The sequence below is a fragment of the Sceloporus occidentalis genome, unplaced genomic scaffold (genome assembly GCF_023333645.1).
Source record: "Sceloporus occidentalis isolate IW3139 unplaced genomic scaffold, rSceOcc1.0.p SCAF_1, whole genome shotgun sequence".
NCBI lineage: Eukaryota > Metazoa > Chordata > Lepidosauria > Squamata > Phrynosomatidae > Sceloporus > Sceloporus occidentalis.
This window is the reverse complement of record NW_028316981.1, coordinates 173,379,192-173,393,234: the sequence shown is the minus strand read 5'-3', so window position 1 is coordinate 173,393,234 and position 14,043 is coordinate 173,379,192. Positions and strand designations below refer to the sequence as shown.

General features: G+C 47.4%; 1 protein-coding gene across 3 annotated transcripts in view; it reads left to right on the top strand.

Moving 5' to 3' along the window:
* ITGA5 (integrin subunit alpha 5) overlaps positions 1–14,043 on the top strand; it is a 103,085-nt gene that overhangs the window by 38,300 nt on the left and 50,742 nt on the right. Inside the window, exons 1-2 of one of the 3 annotated variants that reach the window (XM_089482561.1) lie at positions 8,594–8,714; positions 10,028–10,128. In XM_089482561.1, the coding sequence (XP_089338687.1) occupies positions 8,697–8,714; positions 10,028–10,128 (119 nt within the window). In that variant the 5' untranslated portion in view covers positions 8,594–8,696. Of the gene's footprint in view, positions 1–8,593; positions 8,715–10,027; positions 10,129–14,043 lie in introns of those variants that run through there. The other 2 variants (XM_089482567.1, XM_089482554.1) reach the window with 2 other exon arrangements.

Here is a 14,043-nt window from a genome sequence, read left to right as displayed (position 1 = left end):
TGAAAGAACCATGTATACATATTAACAAAGTAGTTGTGTACTTGTGCTTTACTTCCTTAACAGAAACTTTGGTACCAGCGTGCAAAGGAATCCTGTAGCATCTTTGAGCCTAACTGAAAGAGAGAAGTTGGTAGCATGAACTCAGTACCAGAGGTTAGAAGTAGAATGAAAAGAATAGAAACCACAAAAAAGATGAGTCACACTGCAGCACCTAGAGATTCCTAGAGAAAACACTTTTCTGTAGGCATTTGTAGGTCCTCTAGTGCAATCCTGGAGTCAGCTTCTGCCAAATGTTGGCCATAGAGTTGCAGTGGAGGACCTAGAGAATCCTAGAGAAGTATTCTCTCTGGTAAAAAAAAAGAGTAGTTTTTTATTTGCAGTTGTGGAGGGCTCACTGTATATGCACCTTTCAGGTGCATTATCAACTTCAGATTTCTTCTCCCTGTTGTGAGAAGTGGGGACAGGCCCTGAAATCTAGGATTCAGGAGGTTGGAGCCATGGAACTTAAAGTACCCTGAAACTGATGTAACTCTGTAGTGTAAATAAACTCATAGTGCTGCCGAATGGTCTGCTTTTAAAGTTGAAAACGTTGATAATTGCCCATGTAGACCACAAGGCATTCATTGTGGTGGGGAAAGGAAAGGGTCCAACCTCTCCCACGTGCCTCAGGAGGGCCTGCGTCTTTATCTGGCTGGCTTGGCATTGGGTTTCCCTGCCTTGGCATGCGGCTGTAGACTTGGCTTGGAGCGTACCCAGTGGAGCTGGGCCAGAGAGAGTTTCCTTGCCTCAGCTGGGAGCAGAGATCACATTCCAGTCAGAGAGCAGAACAGGACACTGCCTGGAGAGCTGTGGTTTGGTGTACTGTAGACTGCATTAGAGGGAACTGGGTTTCAAGTGGCTGGTAAAATGCAGCTCTCTGTGTTTGGACAACAGGACAGAAGGGAACACAGGACCTTTGTTAGGCCAGCTCACGGTTTAAATTCTGTGACAAGGCGCAATAGCTGCACAGGAGAGGGGATGTTTCAGGCAAAGTGGCTCCAAGCAAAAGGAAGATGCAAACTCACAAAAGGGAATGCAAGTGAAGTTTGTTAGGTTAATTGCTTTGAGGTGTTTTAAAATGTGATACACACACCAGACAGAACAAACATGAAAAGCTGGTTTCTGAAGTGAATTTTTGTTTGTTCGTTTTTTTTTAATAAACATCTTTATCTTTTTATAACCCTTGAAAGCAGGGTAAGCTAAAGGAGCTCAGTACAGTGGGCCCTTGGTATCCCACTGTATCACGCTGGGGTTTGGTTCCAGGGCTGTCCCTGGATACCAAAATCCATGGATGCTCAAGTCTCATTAATTACAATGGCATAGTAAAATGGTGTCTCTTAGATTAAACTGCAAAATCAAGGTTTGCTATTTGTGTGTGTGTGTGTGTGTGTGTGTGTGTGTGTGTATATATATATATATATATATATATATGGAGGCTTGAATCCATAGATAAAGAGTCTGTGGATACAGAAGGCTGATTGTCTATAACAGTGGTTCCCAACCTGTGGGTTGGGACCCCTTTGGGGGTCGAATGACCTTTTCATGGGGGTCGCCTAAGACCATTGGAAAGCACCTATTTAATTACAGTTATGAAGTAGCAATGAAAATAATTTAATGGCTTTGGGTCACCACAACATGAGGAACTGTATTAAGGGATCACGGCATTAGGAAGGTTGGGAACCACTGGTCTATAATAAGTGAAACAGGATGAAAATTTGGAAAACATGTTAGGTAAAGAACCCTACCTTTTTTTCTTTCTTTTAAAATAATTTTTTCATAGCATTACTTACTGTTCACTGGAGTTTGATCTTGTGCCCCATCAGAACAAAGAAGGCAAGGGAAGGCCAGCCCTTCTATTTGGTAGAATGGCATCACCAGAATGCCACTAGGTTATAGAATCATAGTTGGAAGAGACCCGAAGGGCCATCCAGTCTAACCCCCCCTGCCAAGCAGGAACTCTCAATCAAAGCATCCCTGATAGATGATCATCCAGCCTCTGCTTAAAGACCTCTAGGGAAGGAGACTCCACTACACTCCGAGGAAGGAGTGTGTTCCACTGTCGAACAGCTCTTACTCCTAAAGTTAAGGTGGAATTAACAGAGAACACCCTGCCTTCAAGATGCATGTTGTGGGGAAACATCAGTAATGGTGTGAATGATTATCTACTGGTATCCTTGGTGAAGGACTCATAAGGAGTTTTCAAGGTGCCTGAGCTTAAGAGTTACTAATGATAGGTGATTTCTAAGCAATACCATTCTGCAATGGTGAGGGATGGTGAAAATTTATTATGATTGTAATATAGGTGCGTTCCAGATGGGCCTTTGGCCCGCCCCCAGTACGTACTAGGGATTGGCCGAGGATACAGTGTCCAATCAGGCCTCACCCCTAGTACTTACTGGGTACATCAAAATGGCGGTGCCCAGTACACATGGGCGCTGCCATTTTGACATGGTGGACGCTTAGCGTCTGCATGTCGCGGCACGGTTAAGATGCTGCAAGTGCACCATTGGCACCTTGCGGTATCAAGTGGGGTTTTTTTGCGGCGCCGGGGACCCGCATGGTTTCCCTGGCGCAGCAAACATGGGCGCCAGCAGAGGGCCCTTTTGGTGCTCTGTAAAGTGCCAACGAAAGAGCTAACTTTTCTCCTTTTGTGGTATAACTGTTGCCTTAGATGCTGCTGCAAAAAACCACACAACACAAACTTGGAAGAAAGGCCACAACTTTATTAGCAAGCCATTGCTATGGGTTGGCACAAAGCATGAGGTCAGGATCTGCGAAATCAAACAACCCGATGTTGTCTGATTAACCAACCTGGCACCCACCAGGCGCTTGGGATGACCTAGGGGCTAAGGAACACCAATTGATCGCAAACCATGCCATGCGTTCACATATTCACTAAGCCCCTAGTCACCGGGAGGCGCACCCGCGTTATGGCCCCCGCAATGGCCATACGCCTGCCCAATTCGCCCCCGGGTACCTAGTGACTCCCAGACCAGAGCACCATGGCCCTGGTACCTACACCGTGCCAATCCTGGCCTATGCTGCTGCCCAAAGTTGTGACAAAAAACCCACAAGACAGCGGTGGGTGGGCGGGGGAAGCTACTCCAGTCTTCCTCCCTTCCTTCTTGGCTCCGCTCCGTGCGAAGCCAAGCGCCGACTGAGGGGACAGGGCCAACAACACGGCCTAATAAAGGCCTAGGCCCCGCCCCCTCCAACGTGCAGTGCGGGGCTTCTCCTCCAGGGCAGCCCAACCAATGAGCTGCCCTGGAGGACCGGAAGTCCCGCACCACAAAGTCCGGCTCCCAGAGCGTCGCGGGGCGGAAGGGCCGCTCCTTCCGCCCCGCGCACCAATAGGGAGCCGGGCAAGCCCCAGAGCATTCTGGGGCTTGTAGTTTTTTGCCGATTCTTCGGCAAAACGGCCTGCCCCGCAGCGAGGCGGCCGTGATTTGCCTTAGATGCTGCTGCAAAAAACCACACAACACCAACTTGGAAGAAAGGCCACAACTTTATTAGCAAGCCATTGCTATGGGTTGGCACAAAGCATGAGGTCAGGATCTGCGAAATCAAACAACCCGATGTTGTCTGATTAACCAACCTGGCACCCACCAGGCGCTTGGGATGACCTAGGGGCTAAGGAACACAAATTGACCGCAAACCATGCCATGCGTTCACATATTCACTAAGCCCCTAGTGACCGGGAGGCGCACCCGCGTTATGGCCCCCGCAATGGCCATACGCCTGCCCAATTCGCCCCCGGGTACCTAGTGACTCCCAGACCAGAGCACCATGGCCCTGGTACCTACACCGTGCCGATCCTGGCCTATGCTGCCGCCACAAAAGGCCTACACCGAAGGCCTACCGCCAACCCTGCCAAGAGCGATGCTAATGATTAGTGCATTGGTCCAAGTGCGGACGAACATAACCAGCGTAGGCCTTAGATCTCCACCTTCCGATTTTTTGGATGTCCTGCGCGGGCAAGCCTGCCCTGGAAGCAGCCGTAGCAGCGCCTATGCGAAAAGAATGACCTCCGAATTCCTCAGCTGGGAGCCCCAAACTTTTTAAAGTCATTCTTAGCACCGAAACAAATTGGTATCTGGTAAGCGGTGATCCATCCAAATGAACAAAAAGCAAATCCAAACCCATAGGCCGAATCTTCCAATAAGATCGAAGGGCCTTAACAGCACAGACAGGTGAGCCACGTAAGCGATGCAACACCACAGTCTGACCAGCTCCCAATTGGTCGCACTTGGACCGGCGAACCGTAAAAGAAACACCGTGCTTTAAAAAATTGATGTCAGAGGCACCCAACGCCCGCCCTGACACATCGCTCTTGGACCCAGCCACCAATTCTCCCAATCTGAAGGCACCAAAGAAAGCCACTGTAAATGCTGCACGAAACAGTTTGATTTCAAAACGAGATGAACAAACAACAGGTAAATGCATATACAACTTGCATAACAATTGAAAACATATGGGGCGACGTACATCTTTAGTACGTCGCATGAGCTCTTCTCCATCCTTCGACAGCCCTTTTTATCAGAAAAGAAGCGCAAGGGTCACCAAAACCACCTGCCTTTGAAAAGAAAGAAATGCCAGCGAGATGAATGGCCATAGTTTTGGGAGCAATGTTATTGTGCCTAAGCCAAACCAAAAATTGCAAAACCACTTCTGTGGTAACCGGCCAACAAGGCTGTAAAGCTGATTCACCAAAAGACTGAAAGAGTTTCTTTAAGGCATTCTTATAGCTCTTAAATGTAGATGGAGCAATGGAACCCAAAATACCATCTATTATTTCAGACATCCAACCTCCCACATGGACACCGGAAACTGAGTAGGTTGAAGATCTGCCTCTGGGGCCAACAGACGAAACCGCTGAACCTGGAATCGAGAAATCGCATCAGCAATATCATTTTTTAAACCTGGGACATGTCGAGCTGTGAAAGAAATATTGTTAGTCAAGCAACACAAAACAAATTTCCTGACCAAACCCATGACCCTATTGGATTTAGAGGTTTGCTTATTAAGGACGGCCACCACGGCTTGGTTATCGCACCAAAAACACACCTTTTTGTTAGAAAATTCGGCACACCAAATGATGACTGCTACAACAATGGGGAAAAGCTCCAGGAAGGTCGTATCTCTTAAGATATCTGACCCATGCCACTCTTCAGGCCATTTTTCGGCACACCAATGGCCTTGAAAATAAACACCAAAACCGATGCTTCCAGCAGCATCAGAGTGGACTTGCAATTTATCTTCCAGACACCAAGATTTTTGCCAGATGGCAATACCATTAAAGCCATTTAAAAATTGCAACCAGATTCTCAGGTCCTCCTTGATTTGTCTGGTAATGCGAACGTGATGATGCAAAAGCCTGGGGCCAGCCAGAGATCTAGCAAGCCTGGCACAAAAGGTTCTACCAGGAGCCACCACTTTGCAAGCAAAGTTCAGATGCCCCAATAAAGACTGAACTTGTTTTAACTTAAGCTTAGAAGCAGCCAAGGCATGGTCCAACAAACCACACAGATTGGCAACCTTTTCTTGAGGCAAAGAGGAAAAGCCCTTAACAGAATCCAAATGAATACCTAAAAAAGACATAGCCGTAGCAGGGCCTTCCGTCTTATCTGCTGCCAGGGGAACCCCAACCTCAGCTGCCAACCCAGTGAAGGCATTTAACAGATCAGAACACTTGGTGGAGTTTGCAGGACCCACAAACATAAAATCTTCCAGATATTGAGTAACCAAAGGGGAAGAGGCCCTGCGTTTTAACTCCCACTTCAAAAAGGTGCTAAAAGCCTCAAAGGCTGCACAGCTGATAGAGCAGCCCATAGGCATGGCCATGTCAAAATAAAATTTCCTTCGAACTGGAAACCTAAAAATTTGAAATCTTCAGGATGAACCGGAAGGAGTCTAAAGGCCGACTGAATATCGCACTTGGCCATAAGTGCACCTTTTCCACACGCCCGAACGAGTCGGACCGCATGATCAAAGGAAGCATATTTGACGGAACACAACTCCTCTGGGATCGCATCATTCACCGAAGACCCTGGAGGGTAAGAAAGGTGATGAATGATTCTAAATTCACCAGGTGCTTTCTTAGGCACCACACCAAGGGGAGAAATATGAAGATTATCAAAAGGGGGAACATCAAAGGGACCGGCCACGCGTCCCGCCTGGATTTCCTTGTTGATCTTGGCCCTAAGAACCTCAGGCATGGATCTAGCAGACAACAAATTATTAGGAAAATGATGCGAAAGTGGGGCTTGAACTGGGATCCTAAATCCAAAGAAAAAAACATCAGCCAAATAAGAAGCAGCTTGCTTATTAGTGTATGCTGACAATAAAGGGAGAAGAGCATTGGTATTTACGGGCGTAAAAGCCCTGGCTGATATCTGGGTTGAAACCTTAGCAACCTGTTCATTTTTGGCTCCCTGTAGCACCGGCATCTGTGCCCCCCGAACTTTCTCGTTTGCCAGTGGTCGCGGAGGCAGGGTACCCAGCTCAAAAGGGCTGAGCGGCTGGAGCAGGGCGGGAACACGATGACCTAGGATGAGACCCTCTACAACTGCTACAACAATGTTCAAATTTACAATTTGTGCGAGAACAACGTCCAGCATTATAGTCCCAACAAGATAATTTTGCGTCCTTCTTGACCTGTCCTTTCTGTGGGCCCTTGAACCTAGCAAGGGTGCCCACCTCTAGCAGCCAAATTTCGTTATGGAGCAAGTCCCAACGCTCCCGTGAATTCTGCGATGCATGTTGACGAAAGGCCGCATCGTAGGCAATGGCAGCAGCATCACCTGCGAATGTCCTTGCACGCAGAACATTCAAAAATGGCTGTCCAAATGCCAAGCACGTTCAGGGAAGGCCATGGAAACCACAGCCTTGAAGATAACAAAGCCCTCTAACCAATTGGAAAAGGTGGGCTCAGCAGGAACTGCCTTTGGCTCGTGCTTACTTGCCTTTGTTGAAGTGACAGCCACAGCATCTTTTCCTTTAGGTTGAAGAAGGGTAAAAACGTCTACATAGCAACCCTTCAGGATATTCTTGCGCACTTTCTTCGATAAATGTGCGCCAGGTGGACGCTCTCCAGGAGAGCAAACAGGAAAATCCGCTGCACGCGTATCCACCCACACACCCTGGAGGCCTGGGCGCCAGGCCCTCTTTTTGATGGCCCACTTGGGCAAACCAGGAACCAAAGCATGCTCAACCCAAAAACCGTCCCTCCCAAAAGGCACCCCATGAGGATCTCCACCTTCCACGGCAGGCTGAAGAACTCCCTCTCGACGCGCTCTGCGACGTCTCCTCTTGGCCTTGCGTTTTCGTTTCCTCTCCTTCCGACGCTCAGCTGATGACGTGGAGGACGAACTCGAGCTCGATGAGCTGGACGAACTGGAAACCTGCCGGACGTGATGTCGCGATGAAGGAACCGATGAACTGGAGCCTTGACCACCCGAAGATGTCGATGCAGGAACCGACGATCTGGGAACCTGACGTCCGGATCACTGAGGCTCATGTGTCGCAGATGCCGAAGAGCTGGCAAGCTGGCTAGAGGTAGTAGCTTTCTGAATGAGCTCAGCAATGGATCTTGACAGTACAGCCAAAGATTCGCCCGACAAACCAGTAGCCCCATCTGGCTGCGTCAATGTGTCCCCAGGTTGTCTAGAAGGAGGCCGATGCCTCTCCCCAGACCCACTGCTAGAGCTGGGAGAGATGTCTCTGGGACCTGTCCCAACATTTGGAGGGACCGACAATCTGAGCCGCTGCACAGCTCCTGACCTCTGGCCCCTGCCAGTCCTGGACTTCTTAGGAGGCATTATTTAAATACTGAACAGAGGCACCACAACAAGCAATGTCCTGAAGTCTAAACAAAAGAACAAAGCTTGCAAGCAAAGTCTCATTAATAAAAGCAAGGCCTGGCAATTGCAGCACAGAGGATAGTGCCTCAAATTGATTCTAAATGGTGGATTTTCCCGCCAAAACCAAAATGGCAGGTGCGCCAAAATCCCCCGAGGGGAAGACAAGATGGCCGCCGCGCCCGCAGGCCAGGCCTCAACCGGCCACGAGGACCCCCCCACTGGGTCCGTCGGCGACGGAGCCGCGGACCGGGGCGAATGGCCCCAGTGGAACGGGGATGGGGGAGGACCAACCGCCCCCACCACACCGCCCCACTTACCCCGGCCCCGGCCGGCTCCAAGGAAGGGAGGAAAGACTCAGGAGGAAGCTACTCCAGTCTTCCTCCCTTCCTTCTTGGCTCCGCTCCGTGTGAAGCCAAGCGCCGACTGAGGGGACAGGGCCAACAACACGGCCTAATAAAGGCCTAGGCCCCGCCCCCTCCAACGTGCAGTGCGGGGCTCCTCCTCCAGGGCAGCCCAACCAATGAGCTGCCCTGGAGGACCGGAAGTCCCGCACCACAAAGTCCGGCTCCCAGAGCGTCGCGGGGCGGAAGGGCCGCCCCTTCCGCCCCGCGCACCAATAAGGAGCCGGGCAAGCCCCAGAGCATTCTGGGGCTTGTAGTTTTTTGCCGATTCTTCGGCAAAACGGCCTGCCCCGCAGCGAGGCGGCCGTGATTTACTGTTTTAGTTACTTTAATAGATATAGCGATTGGTAATTCTTTCTTTTAAAAACCCTCTAAAACATGAATAACAAGAAACTGCATGAACTACTTTAAAAATGTAACTATAATGCTAATTAACTGTTTTGAGGTGCCCTTGTAACTGGAATAACCTGCTACTGTAAACATTACATTACTCATTAAAACAAATTTTCTGGGCTCTGTAAGACACCATAGATTTCCTGTATTATAGATTAAAAAACCCCATGGACTGGATAATTCAGGACAGGGCGGGGGGAGAGGCTTTCGACTTCTTTTTTCCCCCAGAAAAGACTGTACTTTCTTCCTCCAGTCTTTTCTCTATTTTGATCTCTCCTTTCCTCACCAAACGGTAACAATACAAAATCCTGAGGAGTAGGGGATGAAAGACAGTGCTGTATTGTGTGTTTTCCCCACAATAAACAGGGGAAGAATTTCTTGGGCATTGATCACAGCAGTGTTACTAGTTTTCTGAAATAATAAACTGCAACCATTGTTCATTTTCCAGGCATTGATATAAATTAAGTAAGGCAGTTAGGAGACAGCCATACTGTATGTTTGGACGTTAATTCAAAGATGGAGAGTTAGAAAGGCCTGAATTCTCTTGTAAGAGTTTGCAAGCCTTTGTGTTGGTAACACCTGCTCTAGAGTAGCCTTCTGGGCTCTTTGCCTGATGTGGTTCTGAGGGGAGGAAATGCTGTTTTTTCAGGATCCCTGGATGCATTCCAGCATCCCATTGGATCACTGCCTTGGTACTGAGCAGCTGGAATATTAGTGGCCTTCACTAGAGCAGAGCCAAGAGGCTAGATGTGCCTTTTCTGGTCTGGATTGAAACCAAAGGCAACAATTTATAACCTAAGATCTGGGCTAGTATTTCCCAAACTTCTGAAAGCTGAGGCACTCACCTCATAGTGGAGGCTTATATCTCAAAGTATTTACTTTCAGAATATGTTTGAATGATTCTGGAAACCAGGGTTTGAGTCCCCCACTCAGCCATAAACTCTATTGGGTGAACTTGGGCCAGTTAGACCCTCAGCCTCAGGGGAAGGCAATGGCAAACCTCCTCTGAACAAATCTTACCAAGAAAACCCAATGTAAGGTTCACTTTAGGGCCACCATAGGACGAAAATGACATAGGCACACAACAACAACAACAGCAAAATCTGGTGTAAAGTACCATATTCTTTGGGTGATTCCATTGTTCAAGGAGCTGACAGAGAAAGTCAGCCCACCAGCTAGTCAGTCTGCATCTAACCCTTCTTGTGATTGTGAGATTAAGGTCGGTTTTTAATCTAGGTTGGGGGGGCATGGGGTGGAGGAAGGCAGAACTGTGTCACTGGTATTGGAAGCTTGAGAAGTGCTAATTCAGATCTATGCATGCGCTCTGCCCCACAGGATCCCGTGTGGAAGAGATCAATGGAACACTGGAGCAAATGGAGTTTAAATCCCTGCAGTGGTTTGGAGCAACAGTGCGATCCCATGGCAGTTCCATTCTGGTAAGATCTGACTTGTGACATAGATGTTTTTGAGCCAAGAGCCCTGAGCTTCTGAATGACTGCAGTCAGTGACTGCAGTGACAGTAATGTGAGACTGGGTCAGGCCTGGCTTTGTTTGTGGCTATTTCCTTTAATCACCTCAATCAAGTCCCTTGTAGTATGTGAGCTGCGCCAGAAGGATCTGAGATGCGGCAGCTCTGGTCACCAGGAAAGAGCTTTGGAGATTGTTGAAGCTGCAAGAACTAAGTTCTGTTAGCATTTGACTTGTATCTTGTGCTAAGGTGTAGCTAAATAACTTTCAAATTAGTGACAAAATTTGCCCCAAATATAGTATAGTTCCCATATTTTGGATAATTAAGCAATACAATTGTAGCACTTTTGGGAGGTGGGGGCTTGAACTGGAGGGTCAAAATAGCTGATATTTCCCATCCAGGGATTCTTGATAAGATTTATTCTTTTAAGGCTGGATATCTTTTAGGACCTTATCTCAAAGGAAATCACATCAACCAAATTGACTCTTATTTCTTAGTCAACAAGGTTACTCAATGGGCTTGCACTGTAAAAAAACCAATAGCCCAGTATCTTGTCCTCCTAAACCTGGGACATTTTTAGACTACAACCAGCAGGGCCAGTTCCAGTGGCCTTGCTGACTGGAGGACTCTGGAAGCTGTAGTTTGCAAAGTTAACTTTTCCAAGCTCTATATCTCCTCCCTTCTAGCTGCTGAACCTCTACTAGCCATGCTGACTGGAGGATTCTGGAAGTTGTCGTCTCCAAAAGTAACTTTTCCAAGCAATATGTCATGCCTTCCAGCTAGCTGCTGAGGCTCTAACATACGTACAGATGCACATTGTCAGACTTTGTTTAAACTGCAGTTGTAACACTGATGTTTTGTGGTTACAGCAACTGATGTAGTTTTAAAGGGAAATAAATATTATAACAGTACTGGGTTTTTTGTGGGTTTTTCGGGCTATGTGGCCATGTTCTAAAATAGTTTCTTCCTGACATTTCACCAGCATCTGTGGCTGGCATCTTCAGAGAACGCTTGCCTGGAAAGGAGTTGGGTATATATATTGTGTGACCTGGAAAGGCAGGAGTGATTTGCATGTGTGTTGTTCTGTTACTAATGGCAGTCCTCAGGGTGTGAGGGTCTGCACAAGAGGACTAATGTCTGCTTGATTAGTGCTCATTGTCTGCTGGGAAACCTCTGACCCTGGGAAATTTCTCATTTGCATTTGTTGAGTCTTCCTCTTGCTATCTTTCAGGACTGGTAGCCAAACCTTGTTTATTTTAAGGGTTTCCTCTTTCCTGTTGAAATTGTCCAGGTGTTTGTGGATTTCAATAGCTTCCCTGTGCATCCTGACATGGTAGTGGTTGGCATGGCCCAGAATTTCAGTGTTTTCAAACAATATTTTATGCCCAGGATGGTTTGTAACATGTCCTGCTACCATCCTGGGTATAAAATACTGTTTGAAAACACTGAAATTCTGGACCATGCCAACCACTGCCATGTCAGGAAACCATTTTTTGAGATGATATCGAAGTGCTACATGAGACTGTATGTTTCAACAGACTGTGGTATCTGTTTCCCCCCTCCCCCTATAAAACAGTAATAGTATGCAGTATGAGAGCCAGTGTGGCATAATGGTTTGAACATTGGACTATGACTGGAGACCAGGGTTGGAATTCCCGCTCACCTATGAAAACCCACTGTGTGACCTTGGACTAATCACATGCTCTCAGCCTCAGGGGAAGGCAATGGCAAACCATAATTGTCAAAGAATAGTAAGCATGTTCATCCACATACAAATGATTTGGTTTCCTCTGCTGCAATGACAGCAACTTAAGCTGGGCCTGCACAACTCTTTGGGCAAGACGGATGCTGTTTCTGGACAATGGGAAGACTTGCTTCCCATACCTATTGAGTTTGTTGTTGTGTACATCCAAGTCATTTTTTGATTTATGAGGACCCAAAGGAGAATCTATCATGGGGTTTCTTTGGCAGGTTTCTTCATAACAGCTTTGCATTGCCATCATCTGAGCCTGAGAGTGTGTGACTTGCCCAAGGTCATCCAGTGGATTTTTATGCTCAAGTGGGGAATTGAAGCTTGATCTCCATAGTCATAGTTCAACACCCAAACCACCACACCACTCTGGCTCTTGTAACTATAGGGTACTGAGTTAATGCTGCCTCCTGGCCTCCCTTCCTTTTGGCTTCTTATTCAGGTCTCTGGGATGTAACTGCACTTTTTGATCCATTCTGGTTCTAGGATTCCCCTCAGTGATCAGCTATGTTCAACCCATTAGCTATGTTATCCTTGGTTCCCCTTCTCACAGGATGATGGCCATGCCCATCATTCTTTTTATTTTTAAAGTACAGAATTGTCCCCCCCCCCCCCCCAAAAAGGAACTCAAGGCAGTTAATAAATCAGAAAATATTCTACAGTTACACACACACTAGAATTATTATTATTATTATTATTATTATTATCTTTATTTGCATCCTGCTCTTCTCCCAAGACTGGGATTCAGAGTGACTTACAACATTAAAAAAACAATACAATTAAAAGTATACAAAAATAGTACATTAAAAGAGAATTAAATTACTACAATAATTAAACAAATTACATATTAAAATATCAAATAGTTTAAAAATATAAGTGTTTAGAACACATTAAAACAATATAACACCCCAGCCCATTATTTAAAAGTTTTATGTTTTGGATCCCTGTCTGAAGAGGAAAGTGGTCGCCTCTCGACGGAAGGCCATCAAGGAAGTGGCCATTTTGGTCTCCCTGGGAAGGAACTCCACAGTCTAGGGACAACCATGGAAAAGGCCCTCTCTTGTGTCCCCACCAACCATGCTTGCAATAGAGGTGGGATAGAAAGAAGGAAGGATCTCAGAGCCTGGGCTGCTTCATACAGGAGGATAGTCTGCCAAATAGCCTGAACCTGAGCGATGTAGGGCTCTATAGGTCATAACCAGCACTTTGAATTGTGCCTGGAAACAAACTGGCAGCCAGTGGAGCTGTTTCAACAGGGGCCTTGTGCAGTTTCTATAACCTGCCTCTGTTAACAACCTGTCTGCAACTCTTTGGAGCAGCTGAAATTTCTGAACACTCTTCAAAGGCAGCCCCAAGTAGAGTGCAATACAGTAGTCCAAACGGGATGTAACCAAGGCATGTACCACCGAGGCCAGATCTGGCATCTCAAGGAAAGAGCACAGTTAGTGCACAAATTTTAAATGTACAAAAGCATTCCTCGTCACTGCAGAGACCTGAGCCTCGAAGTTCAAAGCTGAGTGCAGGAGTAACCCCAAACTGTGAACCTATGTCTTCAGGGGGCGTGTGACCCCATGTAACACAGGCTGGATCCCTGTTTCCTGCTCTGTCTTCCAGCTCACCAGGAGCACCTCTGTCTTGTCTGGATTAAGTTTAAACTTGTTTGCCCTCATCCAGACCATTACTGATGACAGACACTGGTTTAGCACCAGGACAGCCTTCTTGGATTGGGGTGGAAAGGAATAGTAGAGTTGAGTGTCATCAGCATATTGATGGCACTGCACCCCAAAACTCCAGACGACCTCTCCCAGTGGCTTCATGTATGTGTTAAATAGCAAAAGGGATAACACAGAACCCCGAGGGACCCCACAGGCCAATGGCCAGGGGGTCGAACAGGAGTCCCCTAGCACCATCTTTTGGGTTTGCCCCTCCCAAGAAGGGATGGAGCCACTGTAGAACAGTATCTCCAAGTCTCATCCCAGAGAGGCGGCCCAGAGAAATACCATGGCCAGTGGCATCAAAAGCTGCTGAGAGGTCCAGCAGAACTAACAGGGAGACACTCCCCCAGTCCAGTTTCCTGCATAGGTCATTCACCAAGGTGACCAAGGCTGTCTCTGTTCCATAGCCAGGCCTGAA